This window comes from Salvelinus fontinalis, chromosome 2, assembly GCF_029448725.1.
Source record: "Salvelinus fontinalis isolate EN_2023a chromosome 2, ASM2944872v1, whole genome shotgun sequence".
Lineage (NCBI taxonomy): Eukaryota > Metazoa > Chordata > Actinopteri > Salmoniformes > Salmonidae > Salvelinus > Salvelinus fontinalis.
Window position 1 is genome coordinate 75,697,129 of NC_074666.1, and position 12,593 is coordinate 75,709,721.

General features: G+C 44.3%; 1 protein-coding gene across 2 annotated transcripts in view; it reads right to left on the minus strand.

The window, feature by feature from the left end:
- Window positions 1-3,930, minus strand: part of LOC129826134 (microtubule-associated serine/threonine-protein kinase 1-like) — a 62,827-nt gene extending 58,897 nt beyond the window's left edge. The window contains exon 1 of one of the 2 annotated variants that reach the window (XM_055886494.1): window positions 2,959-3,930. In XM_055886494.1, coding sequence (XP_055742469.1) covers window positions 2,959-2,997 — 39 coding nt within the window. In that variant the 5' untranslated portion in view covers window positions 2,998-3,930. The remainder of the gene's footprint in view (window positions 1-2,958) is intronic. The other variant, XM_055886501.1, reaches the window with a different exon arrangement.
- Window positions 3,931-12,593: the final 8,663 nt, after the last annotated feature.

Here is a 12,593-nt window from a genome sequence, read left to right on the forward strand (position 1 = left end):
CTACAATGCTGCAGAAATGTTTTGGTACCCTTCGTCAGATCTGTGCCTCGACACAATCCTGTCTCAGAGCTCTACGGACAATTCCTTCGAACTCATGGCTTGATTTTTGCTCTGACATTCACTGTCATCTGTGGGACCTTATATATGCAGGTGTGGGCCTTTCCAAATCATGTCCAATCAATTGAATTTACCACAGCTCGACTCCAATCAAGTTGTAGAAACATCTCAAGGATGACCAATGGAAACAAGATGCACCTGAGTTGAATTTCGAGACTCATAGCAAAGGGTCTGAATACTTATGTAAATAAGGTATTTCTGTTTTTTTTAACATACGTTTGCAAAAAAAATTATAACTTTGGAACAAGTCTCTGAATGTTCTTCAGTGGCCCAGCCAGAGCCTGGACTTGAACCCGATCTAACATCTCTGGAGAGACCTGAAAATAGCTGTGCAGCAACGCTCTCCATCCAACCTGACAGAGCACACCAAATACAGGTGTGCCAAGATTGTAGCGTCATACCCAAGAAAACTTTAGGTTGTAATCGCTGCCAAAGGTGATTCAACAAAGTACTGAGTAAAGGGTCTGAATACTTTTTTAAATATGATATTTCTGTTTTTCATTTTGAATAAATTAGCAACCATTTCTAAAAACCTGTTTTTGCTTTGCCATTATGGGGTATTGTGTGTAGATCGATGAGGGGGAAAAAACGATTTAAATGTGGAAAAAATCAAGGGGTCTGAATGCATTCTGAAAGCATTGTACATAGAACCTTCCACCCCCAGCTGAGATATGGATGCTGATGAAGACCTAATGGTCGAAACGTTGTTGTAATAAAATCCCCTGGGAGCATGAGCAACAGTGTGCAGCGTTTTTCCTTTCTATTAAACATGAATTCACCTAGAACTCCAGCACCTGCAAAAAGAACCCGGATGTGCGTATGTTCTTCAGCTTTTGTACAACACCTCAATATCAGCAATATGGTGCTACTTTAATTATCTTCCCCCAGACCACTTCCTGGCAGTAATCTCTGTGAAGCTCTCTGATTATGAGATGGGCTGGCTAAGACACCAGCCAGCCATGAGGATCAGACAGAGGCAGGCAGAGAGTAATGCTGCTGCCGGACCCTGCCATGAGATAGGAGAAACAGCAGCACTATAAATGGTCGTCTGACGTCATGCCCTTCAGCTCCTCCTGTCTGAGCCGGAGGAGAAAGGGCCCCGGCTGTAATGAAACAGTACTGGCTGGACTCCCTGCCCACAGCTACACCACCGCTGGCCCCATCATTTCGTGGACACATGAAGGACAATGGTGAGAAAGTGAGTCTGGGGGGCTGATCAGAACCTAGACAGGGGCCTACTCATCACCTCAGTCAGTGTCAGTGATTGGCTTACCGTCCCATGTCTGACAGAGAGGGGCTGGGGAGGAGGGTCATACTGTAGTTTGGAAGTGTCATGTCATCCCCACTGGCTGGCACACAATCCTCAATACCCCACACATTATTCAGATCGGTCCTTCCCCTGTATGCTACTGTACATACTGTACATGTATATACGTGTGTGTGTGTGTGTGTGTGTGTGCGTGCGTGCGTGTGTGCGTGCGTGTGGGTGTGTATGTGTGTGTGTGTGTGTGTGTGTGTGTGTGTGTGTGTGCGTGCATGCGTGTGTGCGTGCGTGTGTGTGTGTGTGTGGAGGCTGGAGGGATAGTGTCTGGAGCAGATACAAAGATGTTTGTTTCATGTTAGTCATGTTGAAGCAGTGCATTATGGGGCTGACCTTTGACCTGCTCTCTGTGGGAGTGGGGTGTGTCACCATATGGCGCAGAGAGATGAGAGATGCACCAGAAGGGGGATTTTAAACAGACACTAACGGTTGTGAGAGTGGCTGGGATGATGGGACTCCAGGGAGATGAGCTGTTGGATGAATCTGAAGGATGGTCATCCAGACACTATCCATCCTCATAAACACACAGAGAGAAGCACACTGGCATACACACACATCTTCCTTATGCACATTCATGACTCATGCTTGTTGTTGAGACATGTAGATGTTTATAGTTGTCACGCAATGTCACTAGTTTGCTTTGCCTTACGTTTTAGTTCACACACACATCCACTGTTTGTTTGCTGTTGTGTTTGTGCTGTTGCCAGTGTCTTCTGTCTGTGTTGTCCATTTAGTCTTACATTGCCATTTGCCTCTTGCCAGGCCATCATTGTAATTAATGATTTGTTCTTAATTGAATTGCCTGGTAAAATAAAGGTAAAATAAAATACTGTGAAGTCAAGCATATGTGCACCGACACAGACCCCCCCAAACATGATGGAATTGAGAGTGTTGACAATGGCATGAGGTGGATTTTCCCAGCACAATAAAGAAACGGAGTAATGGTCAACCCCAGTCTCTCCATCCCCAGCTCTCTATCCTCCCTCCTCTTCATCACTATACTGCCCAGCCCTAATGAGGCCCTAAGGCCCTCTGCCTGCCTGGCTGACTGCTCAGCTCAGTTCACTTGACTGAATCACGCTCCAAGGGGGAGGGGTGACCCGTACTTAACCAGGCTACTTCATAATGGATGAACACGTAGGCTTCAGTAATATGAACATGTCATATCAATATGCATGGCGGTACATGTTCATTATGGAGATATTACCTTGAATGGCATTATAGACATAGAGTCGCCAAGTATCTTATGAATATGACCTCTGCTGAGATACATTAAATCAAGATTTATGCAGCTGAGCATATGAAGTCATAAATGCATAACACAGTTGTTATAACACATGCTCTAAAAGGGATGTTGTGTGTGGGGAGTTGGTTATTAACGTATTAGCCTAAAAATGGTATTGAACATAATCTCAACTCAATGGCACATTATGTACGATTTCTATTGACATGAGTGTAGCCTACATGGAACTAACTGTCAAATGAGAGATACTATCAAACACATTACACCCGAACCTCACCTGCAGCCTCCGACGCCGAATTATCCCCGAGTCATCCATGGTGTAATAACGCGCAGTCGGATGGGGAATTCCCCAAAACAGCCCCCTGACCCTTCACTTGTTTCGGTTTCGACCCAAACAACTCTGCGGCATCCACTGGCGTCCGGTTCTCACTCAAACAACACAGCCGAGACGGCGGCGTTGCTCGCTTTGAGCCAAAGCGTACAGTGCGCGTGTAGTGTCACGTTGAGGAACCGCTTGAAAACCACCAAATGCCAGGATGTCCCGTAGCATCTGAAACGAGCAGGGTCTTCGTGCTTTTACGTCTCTAAAATAAAGTTATTCCGTTGTAGCCTATAGGTTAATTAAATGATTAAGTCAATGACTCATAAATCGCCATGTTGATAGTCGACTGTCACCTTCACTTCTTCCGGTTGTTTTTAGAACATCTTTGTGCACCACCAACATTTCTTTAGAGACTTCACTTGCAATATAGTCTAATGCACCAGTTCTTTGGCGGTGTCTAAAATAAGTTACACCTACAGTATTAAATGATCACAATATACCAGAATGTTCATTTCGCGGTTGATGCTGCTTGAACAACGGTGCGAGACGTGCAAAGATGCTTCCTCGAGCTCAGTTAGTCCCTTTGACATTGCCGCTGATTCGCCCAGGAATCCATCCACTTCTTTGGACTCCCAAGGCAATAACAGTCCATGACATAACAAAACACATCGTCTTTCCGCTCAACCTTTAAAAATTCGAGAGAATGTTCTTCTCCCTGGCTGCATATCGCGGTCCATTCATTATTCCACCTTCACTTCCTTTGATAACGGACGACAATAGCGCGATATCTGTAACCCTTCCGTGCATGGGATTCCCTCACGCCCCTCCTCCACGCGCAATCCGCAACCGGGCCAGTGTGATGAATTTAACATCCCTCTCCTCTCACCACAGGTAAATGGGGGGGATAAGAAGGATAATATGGAGTGAACTACTTCATTGTTGGGCAACGATGAGAACCGCATGCGTGTGATCAGCCATACTGGTCATTCAGGACCATGGACAGGGCCACGTAGCCTACGAATGAGTGCCTTAGCTTTTAGATAGTTTTACTGCGAGCCATTGCATTGTCATATATATTTTTTTACCAGCATTACAATCAAAATGTTGTACATTGTATACGATATACAGTACCACTCAAAAGTTTGGACACACCCACTCATTCAAGGGTTTTTCTTTATTTTTACTATTTTCTACATTGTGGAATAATAGAGAAAACATTGAAACTATGAAATAACATATATGGAATCATGTAGTAACCAAAAAAGTGTTAAACAAAACAAAATATATTTGAGATTTGAGATTTTTCAAAGTAGCCACTCTTTGCCTTGATGACAGCTTTGCACACTCTTGGCATTCTCTCAACTAGCTTCACCTGGAATGCTTTTTCAACAGTCTTGAAGGAGTTCCCATATATGCTGAGCACTTGTTGACGGTTTTTCCTTCACTCTGCAGTCCAACTCATTCCAAATTATCTCAATTGGGTTGAGGTCGGGTGATTGTGGAGGCCAGATCATCTGATGCAGCACTACATCACTCTCCTTCTTGGTAAAATAGCCCTTACACAGCCTGGATGTGTGTTTGGGTCATTGTCCTGTTGAAAAATAAAGGATAGTCCCACTCAGCACAAACCAGATGGGATGGCGTATTGCTGCAGAAGGCTGTGGTAGCCATGTTGGTTAAGTGTGCCTTGAATTCTAAATAAGTCACAGTGTCACCAGCAAAGCACACCCACACCATCACACCTCCTCCTCAATGGTTCACGTTTGGAACCACACATGCAGAGATCATCTGTTCACCTACTCTGTGACTCACAAAGACACAGCGGTTGGAACCAAAAATCTCAAATTTGGACACATCAGACCAAAGTACAGGTTTCCACCTGTCTAATGTCCAATGCTTGTGTTTCTTGGTCCAAGCAAGTATCTTATTATTATTGGTGTCCTTTGGTAGTGGTTTCTTTGCAGCAATTCGACCATGAAGGCCTGATTCACGCAGTCTCCTCTGAACAGTTGACGTTGAGATGTGCCTGTGACTTGAACTCTGTGAAGCATTTATTTTGACTGCAATTTCTGAGGCTGGTAACTAATGAACTAATCCTCTGCAGCAGAGGTAACTTTGGGTCTCCTTCCTGTGGCGGTCTTCATTAGAGCCAGTTTCATAATAGCACTTGGTGGTTTTTGCGACTGTACGTGAAGAAACTTTCAAAGTTCTTAAAATTTTCCCGATTGACTGACTGTCATGTCTTTTTGCTTATTTGAGCTGTTCTTGCCATAATATAGACTTGGTCTTTTACCAAATAGGTTTATCTTCTGTATACCACCCCTACATTGTCACACCACAACTGATTAGCTAAAACGCATTAAGAAGGAACGAAATTCCACAAATGAACTTTTAACAAGGCACACCTGTGTATATAAATGCATTCCAGGTGACTACCTCATGAAGCTGGTTGATAGAATGCCAAGAGTGTGCAAAGCTGTCATCAAGGCAAAGAGTGGAGAAGAATTTCAAATATAAAATATATTTTAGGTTACTACATGATTCCATATGTGTTATTTCATAGTTTTGATGTCTTCACTATTATTCTACAATGTAGAAAATAGTACAAATAAAGAAAAACCCTGGAAAGAGTAGGAGTGTTCAAATGTTTGAGTGGTACTGTACATATTTATCCTTTTGCAATATCTGTTCATGGTGTATGTTGGTCTCAAAGCTCACATCAGGTGACCATGCAAATGGAATCCAGTAAGTCTACTGATCTTCTGTTTGATCAAGCATGGATCATCTTTATCATGCATGGCATACCCAGGATTTAACCCCCCTTGGGATGACTGATCATTCCTGGCCCATATCCAATATCTTTAGGTCCTGGTTATTAATAGGTCTATATGGGGTGGCAGCATAGCCTAGTGGTAAGAGCGTTAGACTAGTAACTGAAAGGCTGCAAGTTCAAACCCCCGAGCTGACAAGATACAAATCTGTTGTTCTGCCCCTGAACAAGGCAGTAAACCCACTGTTCCTAGGCTGTCATTGAAAATAAGAATTTGTTATTAACTGACTTGCCTAGTTAAATAAAATATGCATCAAACATTTGTTATCCACTTTTTGCATAGTATGAGGGCTGGGAGCTGAAACTTTTGAATGTCTCTCCATCAGAAAAAGGCTTGAGTGGAGAGAATGTTTTACCCGTGGTTTGGTGCCCTCAACATTTGTGAACAAACTGAAACAGACAGTCAGACAGTGCATGACCTGAGTGAAAAGAAGGAGCACAAACAATGGCCAATGTTTGCCCTTGGACAGTTGGCCATTGGATAGATCTACTATAATGAGTTCCTCTCATCATATTTGTTTTTCTGGGATGATGATGAGGGACAGATGGGTTGCCCTTTGGTAGAGAGAGGTTGCGTAATGCTTTGCGATCAAGGATTAGGACTTTCACGCTGTTTTTATGTAACATATGGTCAGTCCGAGTGTATGGCCCACGCAATGATGACCTCACCCTCAGCCCAAACATAGCCAGCCCACAGAGCAACACTGCACCACACACACACACAGACACACAGACACACAGACACACACACACACACACACACACAGACACACACAGACACAGACACACACACTCACACACACACACACACACACACACACACACACACACACACACACACACACACACACACACACACACACACACACACACACACACACACACACACACACACACACACACACACACACACACACACACACACACACACACACACACAGTCCAACTAGACCATCCCGTCCAAACAAATATACTGACTGTAACCAATTTAAATGTATTCAACAGATTACTTCTCCACATAGAATTGTGATGCCACTTGAATTAGTACATTGTGCTCATAATGCAAAATCATGGAGAAAAGCTGTGGTAAGCAGGCTTTGATTCATTTGATTAAATAGCAACCATCAGGGCTTTCTGGCTGGCTGGCACACTTTCCTAATGCTGATGGCTGCTCTTTATGTTCCAATTCTATCCAGCCAACATCCACCTCACAGAGACAAACACTCACAACACAATCAGGAAGCGATTAGAGTCCCTCACCCAAACCCTGTAGCACCTCATCCACTCCACTCAGTGAAATCCTCAGGTATCTCTACTGCTGTGGTGCCTTTAGACATACTGCAGGCACTGTATTGATTTTTGCTCCATGTTGCTTTAACTCATCTGACTGATAGACCCTGCAAGATGCCCTGCATGGCAGGTAAAAGCCTGGTGGGCATACAGTACATTCGGAAAGTATTCAGACCCCTTGACTTTTTCCACATTTTGTAACATTACAGCATCATTTTAAAATTGATTAAATACAAATGTTACTTAATCAATCTACACACAATACCCCATAATGACAAAAACAGGTTTTTAGAAAAACAGAAATACCTTATTTACATAAGTATTCAGACCCTTTGCTATGAGACTCGAAATTGAGATCAGGTGCATCCTATTTCCATTGATCATCCTTGAGATGTTTCTACAACTTGATTGGAGTCCACCTGTGGTAAATTCAATTGATTGGACATGATTTGGAAAGGCACACACCTGTCTATATAAGGTCCCTCAGTTGACAGTGCATGTCAGAGTAAAAACCAAGCCATGAAGTCAAAGGAATTGTCTGTAGCTCCGAGACAGGATTGTGTCGAGGCACAGATCTGGAATTTTGACATTATTGAAGGGCCCAAGAACACAGTGGCCTCCATCATTCTTAAATGGAAGAAGTTTGGAACCACCAAGACTCTTCCTAGAGCTGGCCGCCTGGTCAAACTGAGCTATTGGGGGAGAAGGGCCTTGGTCAGCGAGGTGACCAAGAACCCGATGGTCAATCTGATAGAGCTCCAGACTTCCTCTGTGGAGATGGGAGAACCTTCCAGAAGGACAACCATCTCTGCAGCACTGCACCAATCAGGCTTTTATGGCAGAGTGAGCAGACAGAAGCCACTCCGCAGTAAAAGGCACATGGCAGCCCGCTTGGAATTTGTCAAAAGGCACCTAAAGACTTTCAGACCATGAGAAACAAGATTCAATGGTCTGAGGAAACCAAGATTGAACTCTTTGGCCTGAATGCCAAGTGTCACTTCTGGAGGAAACCTGGCACCATCCCTACGGTGAAGCATGGTGGTGGCAGCATCATGCTGTTGGGATGTTTTTCAGAGGCAGGGACTGGGAGACTAGTCAGGATCGAGGGAAGGATGAATAGAGCAAAGTACAGAGAGATCCTTGATGAAAACCTGCTCAAGAGCGCTCAGGACCTCAGACTGGGGTGAAGGTTCACCTTCCAACAGGAAAATGACCCTAAACACACAGCCAAGGCAATGCAGGAGTGGCTTCGTTGACAAGTCTCTGAATGTCCTTAAGTGGCCCAGCCAGAGCCCGGACTTGAACCCGATCGAGCATCTCTGGAGAGACCTGAAAATAGCTGTGCAGTGACGCTCCCCATCCAACCTGGCAGAGCTTGAGAGGATCTGCAGAGAAGAATGGGAGAAACTCCCCAAATACAGGTGTGCCAAGCTTGTAGCGTCCTACCAAAGAAGACTTGAGGCTGTAATCGCTGCCAACGGTGCTTCAACAAAGTACTGAGTAAAGGGTCTGAATTCTTATGTAAATTAGATTTTAAAAAAAGAATTTTTTTATACATTTGCAAACATTTCTAACAACTTGTTTTTGCTTTGTCATTATGGGGTATCGTGTGTAGATTGATGAGGGAAAAATACTATAAGTCTGTTTCTGAATGCACTGTATTAAAAAAAAACATTTGTGTTCCTTTGGATTTTTCTATTCCTTCTGTGCGAAGGTTAGCGCTGAACTAGACCCCACATGGTCAGCAGAGGAGAGGGTTTATTTTCAGGGGTAAGGAGTCCAGGTACAGTAAATGTTCTGATCACTGTCATTCCCTCTCCTCGGCTCATCCTCAGCACCTACTATTCAAACTCCACAGTGCACCCAAATACCCTTCTTCTCCTGCAAGTACGTTTTATATAAAAGCCCTTTTAAAAGTGTATCTGAATGTGGTGGCAGGATGGCAAAATGGCATAAATGTTTCATTGAGATTGGATGGAGACCAGAGGTTTTTACTAACGAACGATTCTGGGAAAGCATACAGACTGTGTAGGTTATCAAGGGATTTTTACACCCTCATGCCCGCGAGCAAGAGGCACTGACTACAAAACACATGTGGTTGTGGTTGATTATGTCAGGGGTGAGGAGAGGCAACCTCAGCCTGAGGTGATGTAACAAACTGAAGCAGTGTTCATCCTAAGACACCTGTCATGTCATACACAGACACATATACGCGCCACATATACACACACATATACACACACATATACACACACACACCGATAGGGGAGCACAGATGGAAAATGAGAGATGCATTCCTTTCCCCCTCTCACTCAGCCAGAAGACAAACCAAGCATTACCAAAGACAACCGTAAAGCTGTCACTCAGTGCTCCAGAGTGCTCTCTTTTTGGTGTTCTGAGTGTTACTGTAACAGATAGTTTCATTTTAAGTGTGTATGTGTGTGAGGCGACATAGCCCTGCTAAGTGTGTATGTGTGTGCATGAGAAAAAATCTCTAGCTTTTCTAAATGTCTGTTTTCATTGTTACAACGTTAACCATAATGTTTCCCTCTCCCACTCGCCATAGTAAAGAAGTGGGTCACAGTTTCCACACACACACACACACACACACACACACACACACACACACACACACACACACACACACACACACACACACACACACACACACACACACACACACACACACACACACACACACACACACACACACACACACACACACACACAACACACACACACACACGCACACACACACACACACACACACACACACACACACAGACCGCCTGCGTGGATAGAATCCCCAGAGGATCATCATTAAGAGGGAACAGACGTGGCTCTGGACCTCAGAGAACACATTCAGCCACACAGGGGGCTTGTTCCAATGCCAAGGCATGAGGAGTGTAAACATCACATAAACGAGGGGATGAGAGGGAGGAGGATAGACAGAGATAAAAACACAACTGATGTTGTCAGTTATTTTTCCCTCTTCCTCTCTGAACCATTCATTGACATTCCCATAGGAACATCAGTTTCCTTGTTTCTCTTTTCCTTGCCTTTCATCAACCACTGTAACCTTAGACCAGACTGCTCTATACTCAATCTGATTATTCCTAATGAGTAGTTTCATTTTGTTACATTTTGAAGAGGTGGTGCTATAGTTCATACCACAGCCGCTGTGGAGGGCCATGAGTCAGGTAAATAAGACCAGGTTCACTGTAATAAATCCCAACTGTGCCACTGCCACCAAGTGGTGACATGTGACAGTGCAGCAAAGTTGCCGCACCTATTTGAACAGCACTGAGTGGACCCATTATGGACTTCTCCGAGTGAGAAGTGACTGACAATATATTTTACATAGGAAATCCATGAGGAAATAAAAGGATCAGGCAGTTTAATGTAAACCAGTCTTCAGGCAGTCTTTCAGTTATTGTTCATGGTGGTACAGTCAGATCTGGATTGGCCTGCTTTGTATTATTCAATTGCAGATGGCACTGCCCCATCATAGAGTCACTAACAAATCAAAGACACAGTGTTAGACATCACAGCAAACTGTATCCTATCTATTCTCTCTCTGTCTGTCTGTCTGTCTGTCTGTCTGTCTGTCTGTCTGTCTGTCTCTCTCTCTTTTTCTCTCTCTGACGCACATGCCCCCCCACCCAAGCATTAACAAGATGATGTCATTACTAGATGATGACAGAAGGCATGGTGGGTAATTCGTGTAGTCTGTGTCTGAGTCAGGAGGTGAGTCCCCTCTGCTAAACCAATGGATGAGCCCAGCAGGATGCCATTAAGCTCTGATCAGCACCACAGTCATCACCCACTGTTAGGGACAGCCACTCTAAGATGATTTGTCAAACACACACACACACACACACACACACACGCACGCACGCACGCACGCACGCACGCACGCAAGCACGCACGCACGCACACACACACACACACACACACACACACACACACACACACACACACACACACACACACACACATCTCAAATAGCTCACAACCAACCAGCCAGGGACTGAGGAGGGAACAGCCTAGTCTAATGACCAAGGCATGGCTCCTTTCTTTTGGGTAGCTAGATTTTCTCCTGGATCAAACTCTTTTTACTGTAACTGAGAGAACAGCAGACGGTAACCGTAACCCCATATGTGCCAGATAACTGTATTAGAGATCCAGGTAAATTAGTCCATGTTCCTGACTGACAGGGGATTTCAAGGCAGGATTTGCCCTGGTCACGTTGGGGTCTTACAATCTTCTTTTCTTTACTCAATGGCACTTTCTGGTAAAAAAAAAAAAGGTGAAACAACTTTACTTATGAGAGAGTTTTGCTGTCACTCTTTTAAGCCAACTTCTAAAGAGAAACTCCTTTTCATGTATAACTCATAGTTGCTTAGCTCAGGCAGAAGGCACTACTCAATATACCAGAGATAAAAGGCAACAACAAAGACAGACACAGCAAACGTCATTAGAGGAAAGTGTTTTCAGAGAGCAAACTGAGATAGATTAAAGTCTTAGTGCAGTCTTTGTGTGTGTGTGTGTGTGTGTGTGTGTGTGTGTGTCTGTGTGTCTGTGTGTGTGTGTGTGTGTGTGTGTGTGTGTGTGTGTGTGTGTGTGTGTGTGTGTGTGTGTGTGTGTATGTGTGGAGTAGAAAACAATGTTTAGCACTGTTGCCAAGTGGCTCTGCAGGCACTGTGAGTGAAACATGGATGGATGTCATACACAGCATGTTTATAGGATGTACTACTTCTCTGTTGATTTGATGACCACAGAGACAGCTGGAGTTATGGTCTCCCTGGACACCTCCTGTCACACTCACACACATACATGCAGGCTTTACACACACACTCTGTTCCTGTCCAACTAAGCCTATTAAAAAGAAGCAGAGGGTCAGTGTGTGAATCTGTTTGAGAGCGTGTGACGGCGTGAGAAACAGTACGCTGCTGCAGTAACAGGCTTAAAAGTGGTAATGCCCCACTGACCCACTGAACATAGGTCACAGGGGTGTTCCATCCAAACAAGTCTTTCTCAGGTTTTTTCCGGTTCCGCTAATTTCATTAACAGTGGTTACAGCATGCCCCTCGTCTACAACAGTGAATGATGATGAATGCCAAAACAAAGTGTGATCAGCATGCATATGGCTGGTCGCGCTGCAGAGAAGGCAGAGAGGGGGAGGTCAGTGTGGTGTATTGATCTGTTCCCTCTGAGGTGTCAATGTATAGGTGGAGTTATGGGACAAACAGGGCCTTACGAGAGGACGCTCCCCTCCAATCTATCTACAGGAGATGAGATTGAGTGCAGAGACTGCTCGTAATACAAACATGAATCTGTCTGCATACTGTCTCATGCAATCTACACTGAGTGTACAAAACATTAGGAACACCTTCCAAATGTTGAGTAACACCCCCACATCCTCAATTTGTTGGGGGCATGGACTCTACAAGGTGTCGAAAACATTACA